This window comes from Oryzias latipes, chromosome 3, assembly GCF_053564925.1.
Source record: "Oryzias latipes strain Hd-rR chromosome 3, Olatipes_Hd-rR_3.1".
Lineage (NCBI taxonomy): Eukaryota > Metazoa > Chordata > Actinopteri > Beloniformes > Adrianichthyidae > Oryzias > Oryzias latipes.
This window is the reverse complement of record NC_136239.1, coordinates 14,755,272-14,769,733: the sequence shown is the minus strand read 5'-3', so window position 1 is coordinate 14,769,733 and position 14,462 is coordinate 14,755,272. Positions and strand designations below refer to the sequence as shown.

Sequence of the window (14,462 nt, the reverse complement as noted above, 5' to 3'; positions counted from 1 at the left end):
GTCACTATTTGTCCCACTGTACTTTGTATTTTTTTTTATTATCTTTTTAAATTTTCTCCCGTTTAATTCAATTCCTCTCGGGTCGCGGTGGGCGGGGCTTATCTCCGCGATTTGAAGCATTCTGTTCACATTGATGATTAAAATTATTTTTTGACAGTACAGTACAGAAGTTATTTGTTGAAAAGAAAACTTTTCTAAAGTACTTTTATTTGTGAAACAAATGCTTGAGCCTGTAAAATGGTTCGTTCTTTCTTTTCAATGTATAATAGAGTTTTTAATTGTATGATACTTGTTAAAAAAATAGAGGTTTCTACTTCATGGATTTTGCCAATTACGGGTTCTTTTTGGAACGTAACCCCCGCGAAAAACAAGGGTTTACTGTATAACCCACCTATCTCGATCGGAAAGAAATTCTGATCCGAACGAGTCTGATCGGGGCAGAGTATTCCTAATGGCGCGTTTAAATGACTCATTTTCTTTCCGATCAGGCCTTCTTTCCGATTACTTTTGCCCATGTAAACGCAGCTAATGAGGGCAGATGGGAACCAAAAGTAAAACTTGAAACAACAACACAACAGGAAAACCTAAAACAGGAAGTTAAACTCAAAACATCACAGAACAAAAAACAACTAGAACACAAAAGCAGAGAACCTAAAACCGGGACATGCGTGTTAAGTGGGAAATAACTCACACACTATATCTTAATTGTGTATCCAACTATAAAAGTATATTATACTAATATGATTAATGAAACAAAACAAGTATATATTTTGTTTTTATTTGTAGGTTTTGAGTTATTTTGGGCGGGGCTAGAGGGGGGAAATGGTGGGGCGTCTAGTGTCTTGCCCAGTGTCTCTGGAGCAGAGAGCTTGTGGCCCTTGTATAGCACCGACATCCCCGCTTCCCACAGGCTTTTTCAAACGTCCTTTTTCTCCGTCTGCTCCTGATTAACAATAATTAGAATAAATAAATACTCAAAAACGCAATTTTTAATTTTCATTTTCGATAAATCATCAGAAAAATCCTACAGGAGCATATTAAAAACGCCCCAAAACCCGATTTTTCATCGGAGTGGGTCTTTAAAGCCCGTTTTCCGTGACCTTTTCAATGTTTTAAATAAAAACAAAAACATTAAGTTAATATTTAATCTCAAACTAGTGTTCCTTCTTTTATAATTCTGTAATCATGAAGAAGAAGTGGTCAGACTGAATGATCTGCAAGGCAAACTCGAGTGCGTGTCCGGCCAAGCAGCTGCCGTTCATTAGGAGGAGGGGTTATTTAACGCTGCTGGCTTCCAGCACCATCCCGCCACCCTCACGCAGCACCATCATCACTTCTGCATGATCCCGCCAGCAGCTGCGATCATCTGCGGGATTGCTCCGTGTCCGCGCGTCTCCTTCAACATGGACTTGCGGGATTTGCTTCTGTTTGTTGCAGTCGCCGCCTGCGCAGTGAAAGGTACGCAGTTTGCGCGCTTCGATGCTTTCCAACTGTCAGAGGAGGAGATGCAGATGTGTGTTTGGAGTGATGGGATGCGGGGATTAAGATGTTGCGTTAATATATACCTGTTGTGTATTTTGCAATAATTACTTAGCTTGAATAGCGCATGAGGTCAGTGTAGTGGCTGTTTTTTTTTATCCACGGGGGGAGCAAAGCTTTAAAAACTATTGATCCAAGCAGAATGTAAAATAAACCAAACATATTTTTGTTTTGTTTAAAGTGCAGATTGTTAGCCTACTCTATCTTGCTGCTATTTTGAATTTACTGTACATTTGCAGCTGGAAGAACCTTTTTGCTTTTAAAGTCCCGCTCCGATCATCTTGTGATCTGTTTTCTAAGTCTTCCCAGTGCTATTATATTTACACTTGTGTCGTTTTTAGCCAACACTGTAAAAAAAAACCTGTGTAGTTTTCTATGGCACAGTTTCTGCAGAGCGACAGGAGTTCATTAGAAATTTGCCTTTAAGTTCTGAGAATGTTGGCACGGAGCAACCCCACCCCCCTTCCCGTCCCATCACTCATACCTTTACACATTCCCTGCTAGGTTACAACTCCAACCCAACATTAGCTTGTGCAACAAAAATAAGGATTGGAGCAATCCAGCTGTAAAGTTTGTAGCCAGATTCCAGCTCAGACGAGGAAAACAAATATGTACATGGATCAATTTGTCTAAAAGTGGATGCATCAGAATGGAGTGGAGCAGGGAATTTGTGTTTCATCTACTCCTGATTCGATTTGAACAACGAAAAACTCAGAAATGAAATTGTAGGTTTAATGTTCTTGATATGTGTCTTCTGTCATCAGAAAAATACAGCAAGAACATGTCAAAAACAGGATTTTCATCGGAGTGGGCCTTGTATGAATGTACACTTCTTTTTACATTTAATAGTTGTTTTTGACTTTATATGTCACATTTTGTTTGCACTAATATTTTTACTGCCTGGTTTCTGCTGAACTTCCCAGTTTAAAGCATTTATTTAATTTAGTAAATAAAGTTTTTCTTGCTGTTTAAATAATAATTGCACTTTTTTTAATTGATCTACTGATTTTTTTAATACATTTTTTTCCAGAGCATGAGCATTTTGAACCACCAGCAGGTTGATGGTGGTAGAGAAATTGTGAGACCATGCAGAGCCCAGCATTTCCTGGAAATAGCCGTATATTTTTGGAGGGCAGAGAGATTGATGTGGTACAAAGGGCTTAGTTCAGAATGCAAAGACTGTTTCTGTCTGGATGGAGGAGGGGGAGGGGGGGGGTCCAGATTCAACACAACATGTTGTCCTTGAGCTTTTCACATTGCATTGCAACATATTCTGACAATTCTGCCCATGGATTTGTGGAGAAATACTGTCAAGTCAAACTGTCTCCTTCCAACTCTACAGCACTCATGTTTAAATGCTAATTAACTTAGATGAGCTCATCATTTTCACCCAGATCTACTCAGAATCTGGCATATTTAGGCTAAAGCAGTTTTTTGTAAAATCCCAATGTGAAGGAATTTGTTTTATTATTATCATTGTTTAAATGTATTTCTTTAAATGTTAACTCAGATTGACCTTTTTACCTCTTCTGAAAACAGTTCTGTGTGTTTGGTCATCTGCTTCTCATGCCCAGCCAGGAACAGGGGGGTTTTACGACACACTGTCCTCAGCTGATAAGTGATACTGTTTGAAGTTAGAATCCACCAAAGGGGTCATTGTATGACACCCCCTAATGAACTTTTCCTCTTTGTTTTGAAAATGTTACCTCCTTCTTGTGTTCTTAATAAAAGGTGCACAGGGAGAGCAGAACCTTTGAGAAGAGCAGCGTGTTGGTTGTTTTCTGTCACACTGGCTGCTTCTCCCTCGTGCATGAGAAACTTGATTCTTGCTGTGGTCTATTATTTCTAATTGTGTTTTTCTTTAATGTTTAGATGCATTTATCTGACATTCTTTGGTCCATTCGAGCCGGATGACAACATATCTGCGTCCTTGGGGGGAGGACCACGCCGATTGAAGTCTGTCGACAGCCCGTGAGACTAGGTCTGCGGAGGAAAGTCCGTCGTAGTGAATTCTACGCCGGCCAATCGACTGGTCTGATCCCTGGGTCCGGATTGACGTTATCCGTAAACCAGTCAGACCACAACAACAAGGCAAGTAAAGCGCTTTTACAGGGGTTCGAGTCCCCGAAGTGGCCCAGAATTCTGAGGGACAGGTTCAAGTCCTGTTGCCTGAAACACGTGTGGGTTTGAAGTCCCGGAAAAGTCCAGAATTCTGTATAAAGGTGTAGGTTCGAGTCCTGCAGCCTAAAACGCGTAAGAGGGTTCAAGTCCCTAAAAGGCCTATTAAAATTTAAAAATAAATAAAAATAAAGTTTTTTTGGTGTGAATGTGTGTGCCTGTGTGAAAGGAGTGAACTTGTTCGAAACAGTGGGCAGCTGGAAACCTTGCGGTGTTAACACAAGGCTGCTTGTTGAAGTAGAACAAGATTTCATCTCATTTGGCTTTAGGTGGAAGGAACCCAGAGTCTAAAACGTGTTTTGCTCCTGGGAGGACCCTAAACGTGTGACCGGATCAGACAATAGGTCTGACCTAGAAGCTTGTTGCACGGGGAGTGAAATTCGGTCCTGAGAGAAATTCTCTGTTGGTTCTGATCACACTCTGTGACTAACGTAAATAATAAAAAAAATAAAAATAACAAAAAACAAATGGGGAATTCGAATAGAAAAGTAGAATTAACAGGGGATTCAAAATACATGGAAAGAGCTCATCCAGGCTCAACTACGTTCTTGAGAAAATGGGATAAAAACTACAATTTTAAGGGGAATCTTGGAGTACAGGCATGTACTGAATTAGTTCAAAGATTACAAATTAAAAACAAAATAAAAAATAAAAAAGAAACAAAAAGTAGTGAAGAATTAATTTGTGCTAAACTGTGGTTAAATGAAGCAACAAAAAGAAAGAATGGCATTCAGAAAAGTAAAACTAGGGAAGCATGTCTGATTGCTAAAAAAGAGGATGATGAATCAGTTGTGATAAGACCAAGACCCCTGCAGCAGGCTGCAGCTGAGCTGCAGGGTGAGCGGGGACGTGATGAAGAAGGGGGGGAACAGAATCCAGCTGTTTTCTCACCCCCTCCTTATGAGGGGCCAACTGCTCCTTCCTTGACGGGTCTTTACCCGCCACTGACTGATTTAAATAAACCAGAAAAAGAAAAAATGATGTTAAGAGGAAAAGGGAAAAAACTTGAATGGAGTAAAACTATGGGGGTTGGTTTGGAAGAAGCTGGAGGGTCATCTGAAATTGCTGAGACATTTCCAATGATTGAAGTGCCCAATCCTAGAGCTGGAGAAGATGGCCAGAGACCTACACTTCTTGTGTTTAGGACCTGGACAGTGGAGGATGTTAAGAAGGCAGTAGAGGGAGTTATCTCTCACAGGGAAAATCCACATGATTTTCATGAGCAAATGATGGAAGTTCAGAGAGCTTATCATCTGAATGGCATTGAATGTCAACAAGCATGGATGACTGCTATGAAAGCAGACTGGGCAAAAGTAAAGGGAAATTGGAATCCTATGAATGATGACGATCCACCCAGACCTCTTCCACATAACAGTCAAGAGTTAATTCAAAGTCTTACACTTTTAGGACAAAGAATTAGAGAAGCCTTTCCAATGAGACCTGATTATGGAAAGATTGGTCAAACTAAACAAAAAGATGGAGAGTTAGTGTCTGATTTTAGAGTCAGATTTGAAGAAGTTTTTAAAGCTAACAGTGGACTCAGAGATGATGATAATGATGATGGTGCCTATAGACAGCAGCTGAAACAAGCCTTACTGCAAGCTATGAGACCAGAGATTGCAGACTGGATAAGGAAGCATTACATTGATCTACCTACAGGAGCACTACAACAGTTTATGAATTTTGCTGTTCATGCAGAAAAAGTGATGGTGAATAAGAAGAAATTTAGAAATCAAAGTGTAGATACCTTTTGGCAGGAGGAAAGTAGTGATGTGTTTTTTGGAAGGAACATGAACAGAGGAAGAAATCGTGGACGTGGCCAAGGGCGTGGTCGTGGAAAAGGAAATTTTAAAGGAAGTTTTAGAGGAAGGTTTAGAGGAAGTAGCAACAGAGGGTCAGAGCAGGTTGATGATGGATGTTGGATTTGCGGACAGAGAGATCATTGGCTGAGAGATTGTCCTGAAAGAAAGAAATCAGATTGACTAGATGGTAGAAGTAATGTCAAGATTAACAATGAATCTGAACCAGAAATTCAACCAATTTGTGATGAATTTTTAGATCTCACTGAAGTTTGTCTTATGGAAAAGCCAGAAATAACTCTTTATGTTCAGGGACAACCGTTTGTTTTTCTTTGTGACTCAGGGGCTTGTAGAACTGTGATAAAAAGTCATTACAATGATTTTCCTAAGTCAAATAAAACAATACAAATGAGATCTGCAGATGGTCAAATTGAAACTAAACATTTGAGTAAACCAGTTTGTTTTGAAAATCCTGACACTAATGAAACAACAAGCATTCCTGTGGTTTTAGCACCAAACTGTCCTTTTAATCTTTTAGGGAGAGATGTCATGATAAGATTAAAGTTAGGAATTTACCCCACCAGAGAAGGGGGGATGCAAGCACGACGTTGCCCAGATACAGACATCTGTGTGCTAGAAGGCAGAGGTGAACCATACTATTATTGGACTTTAGATCTACCGAAAACTGATCTTGGACAGACTGCAAAAAACTTAATGGAAAAAGCAAAAGCCAGAGTGTCACCCCATGCAGATTTTATGTCTCCAGAAAATCTGTATGTCATGTTAAGATGCAAAAAGTCTCCTGGCCCTGACAGGAGATATGATGAAGCAGTGAGTAAACTAGGATTTCAAAAATGTACAATAAATGATTTTTATTGGAAAGATGAAACTAGTTTCTGTACTGTGACAGTTACACCAGAAGCAAAAAATTTAATGTATACAGAAAGACTGACAAATTGGAAACAGATGGCAGATGCAGTTCCATTTATTTCTTGTTCTAAAGGTTCACGAGAAAAATGGGAAGAAATGAAAGAACATGTGCAGGAAGTGACCTATACTTTGGACTGGCAGACTGATCCGGAAACTGGGATTTCTACCAATCCTGAAACTAAGTTTAAAAGGATTGCATTAAACTGGGTAGTGATTACACAGGCTAATGCGCATCTGACTGACAGAAGAAGCTGAGTGAAAATTATGTTGACAGAGGAAGAGGAAGATTCTCTTAAAGATCTTCCACAGTCACTTTGGACTAAAGGGCCAGCAGATGTAGGGTTAATTAAAGGATGCCCACCAGTGGTCATTAGAGGGAAGACAGAATATACTCCACGGAAAAAACAATATCCTTTAAAGGATGATGCAAAAGAGGGAATAAGGCCTGTGATAGATGAACTGTACAAAGCAGGAGTGTTAGTACAGTGCCCAGAGTCACCTTGTAACACACCAATTTTCCCAGTTAAAAAGGCTCCTCCTTCTACATCTTGGAGGATGGTTCAAGATCTGAGACCAGTAAATGATGCAGTTGTACAAAGAGCACCTAATGTACCAGATCCTCACACTTTGTTAAATACCTTAGATCCAAGAGCAGAATGGTTTTCAGTAATCGATCTAAGTAATGCATTTTTTTCAGTCCCCTTACACCCAGATAGTCAATATTGGTTTGCATTTACTTTTGAAGGAAAGAAGTACACTTATACAAGACTACCTCAGGGCTATGCAGAAAGTCCTACCATTTTTTCTGATGCTATTTCAAACTGTTTAGCGGGATTTGAGCCACCTATGAAAAGTCAAATCATAACTTATGTAGATGACATTCTCATAGCATCAACCTCACAGGAGTTTTGTAAAAAAGACACCATAGCTTTATTGACTTATTTGGCAGAGACTGGAAACAAAGTAAACAAAGACAAATTACAGCTATGGACCCCACAAGTTAAATATTTAGGCCATACTTTAACATCTCAGGGTAGAAAATTAAATGAAGACAGAAAAGTGGCGATTTTATCAGCACCACAACCCTTAACAAAGAAACAAATGATGTCATTTTTAGGGTTATGTAATTACTGTCGCATGTGGATTCCAAACTATGCTGAAATAGCAGCCCCACTGCAAGAATTGATTTATGAAGCACCTATGGCAGCTTATGATAAAATTAAATGGACAGAACAAGGTGTAAAAGCATTTTGTGAATTAAAACAAGCATTAGCCAGAACAACAGTGTTAGCTCTTCCAGATTACAGTAAACCTTTCAGTCAAACTGTAGACTGTAGAGATGGATTTATGACATCTGTTTTGTTACAAAAATATGGAGATAAACAGAGACCTGTGGCATTTTATTCTTCAAAATTAGATCCTGTAGCAAGAGCAACACCTCCTTGTGTTCAAGCAGTGATAGCAGCAGCAATGGCAGTGGAAAGCTCAGCTGAAGTAGTGCTTTTCCACAAGCTTACTCTGTATGTGCCGCATGCAGTTTCAGTTTTACTATTACAAACTAAAATGACATTTTTATCACCAGCAAGACACTTATCATGTTTAGCTACATTGGTCTCACAGCCTCACCTGACTGTTGAAAGGTGTACTACATTGAATCCAGCTACGCTGATGCCTACACCAGAAGATGGAGAACCTCACAATTGCTTACAAGAAACAACTTTAGTTTACAAGCCGAGACCAGACTTATCAGATGTACCACTAACTGAGGGGGAAATAGTTTTTGTTGATGGGTCAGCAAAGAAAGATGAGACAGGCAGGAACAAAGTGGGTTTTGCTGTTGTAACTCAAGATAAGGTTTTGAAGGCAGGACCCCTGCCCGGAAATTACTCAGCACAATCAGCAGAGTTGACAGCCTTAACTGAAGCATGCAAACTGTTTAAAGATAAGCCAGTTTCGATCTATACTGATAGCCAATATGCGTTTGCTACAGTGCATTTGTTTTGTCAACAGTGGAAGAACAGAGGGTTTAAAACGTCAACAGGAAAACCAGTAACGCATGTAGACTTACTGAAAGAATTATTAACTGCTGTAATGTTACCATCTAAAGTGGCAATATGTAAATGTGAGGGACACACACGAAGAACAGATCATATTTCTAAAGGAAATGCCTTTGCAGATGCAACAGCAAAGCAAGCTGCAACAAAAGATGTAGAAATATGCACAAATGAGGATGTGACTGCGGATGCACCCGCTGATGTTTTAAAGGAAATGCAACACAGTGCACCGAAACAAGAAAAAGATTTATGGTTGAAAAAGGGAGCAAAGTTGGAACAAGGTCTTTATGTCAGCACAGAAGGTAAACCTATTTTACCAAAATCCATGTACAAATGGGCAGCAATTTTGAGTCATGGGCCTTGCCATGTCTCAACAGGGGGGATGATGAACTTATTAGAGAAATATTATACAACTTATGGATTTATTCTCTATTCAAAAAATTTTTGTAAACAATGTGTAACATGTATGCGTCATAATCCCCAAGGCAATGTTAGACCTAAGAGAGGAAAATTTCCTGAACCACCTTTTCCTTTCCATACAATCCATATGGATTTTATTGAATTGAATAAAAGCAAGGGATTGAAATATTGTTTAGTGATTATTGATGCATTTTCCAAATGGGTTGAAATTTTTCCATGTGCAACACAAGATGCTATTACAGTAGCTAAAGCTATTTGTAAAAGAATAATCCCAACTTTTGGCATACCACAAGTGATAAGAAGTGATAATGGTACACATTTTGTAAATCAAGTGATAGACAAAATGGCTCAACATCTTTGTATTGATTTAAAGAGACATTGTAGTTATCACCCACAGAGTGCAGGATTAGTTGAGAGAACTAATGGCACTATCAAATCAAAGTTAAAGAAATGCATGGAAGAGACAAACAGACAGTGGCCTGACTGCATAGACTTAGTTCAACTAAGCATGCGTATCACACGCACAGCAGGTCAACCTTTAACGCCTTTTGAAATGTTGTATGGACGTTCTTATAGGTTACCAGACCTTGATCCTACACAGCAACATTCTCCAGATGATGATGCAAATTTAGTGGATTATTTGAGAAAAATGTTTACCACTAAAGATGTGCAAAGGACAAATCAAGTGCCAGATTCCTTTTTATCTCCACAGGACACTTCACCAGTGCAGGTTGGTGACTGGGTGTTTGTGAAGGCCATAAAAAGGAAGTGTTGGTCCAGCCCACGTTGGGAAGGGCCATTCCAAGTCCTGCTGACTACACCAACAGCTGTCAAGATCGCTGAAAGGACGTCTTGGATCCACCTGTCACACTGCAAGAAAAAGCATCTGGGTGAGGCTAATTCCAACTGCTAGGTGGGGAAGTCTGACTACAAAGGGAGGCAGCCGTATAGAAGCTGCTTGTCTCAACGTCAGCGAAGCCGAGCGATCCACCTAGTCTTAGGGAAGAAAGCACACCAGAACTCTTTTGCACTACACGGATCCTACACTGTTAGAGGACTTGAGGAGGTGATGTGCTAGTAACCTCTCCCTCCCGAAGACAGGCACATATCCACCATGGCGTGTCCAACTGGGCTAAGAGACAGTTTATTTTGTTTACTGTTCCTGCTATTCCTGACAGGAGCCACCACATGGATTTGGTTCTTTTGGAATCATTATCCACCTGCAAGAAGAACCACCAACGAGGAAAGACTAAATGTTTCTCGACGATGGCTGAGTATTGATGAACATGATGTTTTGAATAGTCCAAAAATGAACATAACTCACCTGTATATGACAAATTCTTGGTATAGGTATGTTATGTTACTGGCTAAAGAAAGGAATAGATCTGATTGCTATGTTTGTTCTGTAATTCCAGCTTCATCCCTACATCCTAATTTGCAGGCAAAGCAATTTTCTGAGTGGAAAAGCGACTGTGTTATTGAATATAGTACCAGAGGGTATATTAGTACTGGAGCCGTCACCACTTCAAATGGTACTCTTGTAAGACCAAGTTGCAAGAGTTTGTATCAGTTTAAAAAACTGAAATTGACAAAATCATTAGCTCCATATGCTAGTGTGGAACCAGGAACTGTGTTTCCACATTGCGTAACTAACAATGGCACAGAGTTTTTAGGAACTTTGCCGACAAAGATGTGTCATGAACTTCTTGTTCCCTTCACAGTCCAGATAATCAATGACAGAGTTTCCCATGGTTATGCAGTTCCCTGCCCCAGAGGACGTTGTGTTGGATCTAATCCAGATTTAATGCCAGGTAACAATGGTACTTATGTGGTTGATCAAATGTTTTGGTTATGTGGGCAGGCCCTCTACCTCAGTCTGCCTAGAGACTGGAGTGGGATTTGTGCTCCCGTAAAGGTCACAGATCACACTTTCATAGTTTCTGCAGTCCATGAGCCTCACCTGCGCCACAGACGTAACCTTATTGATGTCAAGCCACATGATTCCATTTGGGGATCAGATGTACCTGGAGACCATAAACTCTGGAATACGGGGCAAAAGGTAACTATGGCATTGTTTCCCTGGGTAGGAACTGCTAAAAACGCTCTCAGAATTGAGACCATTGATTATCGATTAGGTTTATTTTTGAACGCTACAATTAAAGCATTTAAAGGCTATAATGAAGAAATGTCAAGCATGAGACTTATGGTTCTACAGAACAGATTGGTTTTGGACTTATTGGTTGCTCAGGAGGGAGGTGTTTGTAAAATGTTAAATGACACCTGTTGTACATTTATTCCTGACAACACCGATGAAGGTCACAGCGTCACTGAAGCATTACATCAACTTGAAAAGGTTCAGCAGGCAATGCAGGATGACAGGAAACCCCAATCTTGGGATTTCTTCTCCTGGTTTGCTTTTGGTTCCTGGTGGCAACTTTTGTTAAAAATAGTGACACCTATTCTTATGGTACTGATCATATGTTGTGTGTTCACTATGTGCATTTTTCCTTGTATTCAATCTATGATTTCCAGAGCAGTGAATGGTGGAGTACAAAGTGTTCTTCTGAGTCAAGAATACAACTTGTTATTAAAGGGAGAACAAGATGACTGTAATGATTTTGAAATTGAAATGACTTGAAAAAAAAAAAAAAAAACTTCTCATCTGAGTGTAAATTGAAAGTGTTATGAAAATGAAGATGTCACAGAAAACTGAAAAGAGATGTGATATTGGATGTGAGATTTTAACATTTATCAATGATAAACAGGAGGGAGTATGTGAAGGAATTTGTTTTATTATTATCATTGTTTAAATGTATTTCTTTAAATGTTAACTCAGATTGACCTTTTTACCTCTTCTGAAAACAGTTCTGTGTGTTTGGTCATCTGCTTCTCATGCCCAGCCAGGAACAGGGGGGTTTTACGACACACTGTCCTCAGCTGATAAGTGATACTGTTTGAAGTTAGAATCCACCAAAGGGGTCATTGTATGACACCCCCTAATGAACTTTTCCTCTTTGTTTTGAAAATGTTACCTCCTTCTTGTGTTCTTAATAAAAGGTGCACAGGGAGAGCAGAACCTTTGAGAAGAGCAGCGTGTTGGTTGTTTTCTGTCACACTGGCTGCTTCTCCCTCGTGCATGAGAAACTTGATTCTTGCTGTGGTCTATTATTTCTAATTGTGTTTTTCTTTAATGTTTAGATGCATTTATCTGACACCCAATCACTCAGCCAAGCTCTTCGTTCTACACTTTGCTTTCAGTGCACAATGCAGGATTTTCTTCGGAATAAAGCCGAGGAGGAGAAAACTCTTGAAAGCATGTGCTCATGCAGGCACATATAAATGTTGGAACATATTTCTGGGGTGATTTAGGTCCTGCTAGGTCTTTCTAACTACTGAGGCTGCTGAATTTGATTAGGGCTTGAAAGAATGAGCTTCTTTCTTTTATACATCTGAGCTCAATTCCAGCAAAATACTGCACTCAGCTGGCAATTAATCAAATATTGCCCCCGTGCAGTATGATAGCTAAAAATGTTCTGGGCGGTAATAAAGAAATATCTTTGGAGTGTAACATACATTAATGTCATTGTGCTGACCCCTCAGTGAAATTCGATTATGGTGAGATCAGCGTGGGTGGGGTTGGGATGGGGGGCATCCACTTGGGACTCAGCTATGGACAAAGACAAGCTTTCAGCTAATCTTTTCTAATGAAAACACTGGATGCAACAGAGAGGAAAAGAGAGGGGAGATTCCTCCAGACAGCTCTCTCTGCCAGATCATCAGGATAATGTGCTCTCATAGGTAGTTTGGGGTAATCGAGCTTTAGGAAAATGAATGGACGAAGACAGAAACACTCATTTGCTCAGAAAGGAAACAACAGTGTGGTAAAATGTGTTCAAATGTGAGATTGGACTGCTGCGTGGTGTTGTTTGATTTTTTTTCTTTCTTGTCTCCATCACTGCCTCTAAGGTTTTTCAGAGTCAGTCCCACCATGTCCCTAACAGTTTAGATATGTTCTGTTTATGTCTGTTCATTTGTAAAGGGCTTCAAGGTTATCACCCCAGTACCAGTACATTAGATATATACAGTAACCACTTTGCACAGTTGCGAGACTAAAGAAAAACCACTTAGAATGGGTTTTTAGGCTGTTTCTAAGCAATTTTTGTGGAGCTCCAAAACAGCCAGGGGGAGGAGGCTTTAACTGTAAGGCAGTGCCGTTGCCTAGTGATTTGTATATTGAGCTTACAAACACGTTAACTTGTGAATGGCAAAGGTTTTTCCTGAAGAATATTAACAAAATTAATGAAATGGGAAAGTCAACTTACCATCTGTAGTTTATACTTACATGTAAGTGTGCCTGTATTCTGTAGTTTCTCATCAAGGACCGAACCAGCGCAGACTCTACAGTGACCTGATGTCAACATACAACCCTCTGGAGAGACCAGTCTACAATGATTCTCAGAGCCTTACCGTCCACTTTGGCCTCAGCCTTTTGCAGATTATGGATGTGGTACGGTATTTATTAATAGAAATGTTGTTGTACTTTTGATTAGATTCATTTATATCTCATTAATCAATCAGTCCATGACGGAAAGTTTAATTGATTCAGTTTTAAATTAAAAACAGATGAGATACATACAGTAATAGATAAATACACTTTCACATTAGGATGAAATCCTCACCCATATCTGTACAATAGGATAAATGCCAATTTCCTGGACATAAAAACATTCAAATATGAGTTTTGATGTCTTCAAACTGACAATGCAACAGAAAACCTCAATTCAGCTGGAGGTACAGTCCTGAAATTTTATAATCAAACGACATAAATATAACAACAGGAAGTATTTATATTGTTTATTACAACAAAACTAAGGTATAAATCTTCTACAGTGTATCAGTGTTTAATTTGAGAAAAATAACTGTCTTCATATGTTTTTGCTATATAAATATACTTTTTTCCCAACAGGATGAGAAAAATCAAGTTTTAACAACCAACATTTGGCTGCGACTGGTAAGACAGTTTTCTTGATAACATAGGCAACCATTTACAGAAATACGTCTACTAATATCAAAGTGTAAATCGATGATTTTTCTTGGAATTTTTATTCTGCTTGTGGTAAAGTTATCCTCTTCTTTGCTACTTGAGTATCTCAGGGAATGCACAGAATGAATATTTAACTGCGTCTTCTTGTTTTTTTTCTTCTTTGTTATTTATTTTCATCATTTGCATAATCACATAATCCCAGAATAAAAAACAGTCTTGTTTTTCTTTAAGGATGCACTGCAGCTGTTCCGTTTACTTAAAAAAGTGTATGGTAGTAAGTAGTACTGTTCCCATAATAAACTTATAATATTGGCTATATCTAATGTTGGGGGAACAAAGTGTTGCTGTTTCTTTTGTTTTTTTTTTGTAATTTTAGGCGGCTGTGGTTTTTTTGTAGAAATCATCTAGACCCGTGGTATCCAACCACCGGGCTGCGGACTGGCACTGTTCTGTGGATTAATTGGCACCGGGCCACAAAAAAAACAATAAATTATGCCT

The 14,462-nt window shown here is 39.3% G+C and overlaps 1 protein-coding gene across 3 annotated transcripts in view; it reads left to right on the top strand.

The window, feature by feature from the left end:
* Positions 1–14,462, top strand: part of chrna7a (cholinergic receptor, nicotinic, alpha 7a (neuronal)) — a 37,763-nt gene that overhangs the window by 1,622 nt on the left and 21,679 nt on the right. Inside the window, exons 1-3 of one of the 3 annotated variants that reach the window (XM_078944239.1) lie at positions 1,237–1,458; positions 13,288–13,427; positions 13,887–13,931. In XM_078944239.1, the coding sequence (XP_078800365.1) occupies positions 1,341–1,458; positions 13,288–13,427; positions 13,887–13,931 (303 nt within the window). In that variant the 5' untranslated portion in view covers positions 1,237–1,340. Of the gene's footprint in view, positions 1–1,236; positions 1,459–13,287; positions 13,428–13,886; positions 13,932–14,462 lie in introns of those variants that run through there. The other 2 variants (XM_023952892.2, XM_078944238.1) reach the window with 2 other exon arrangements.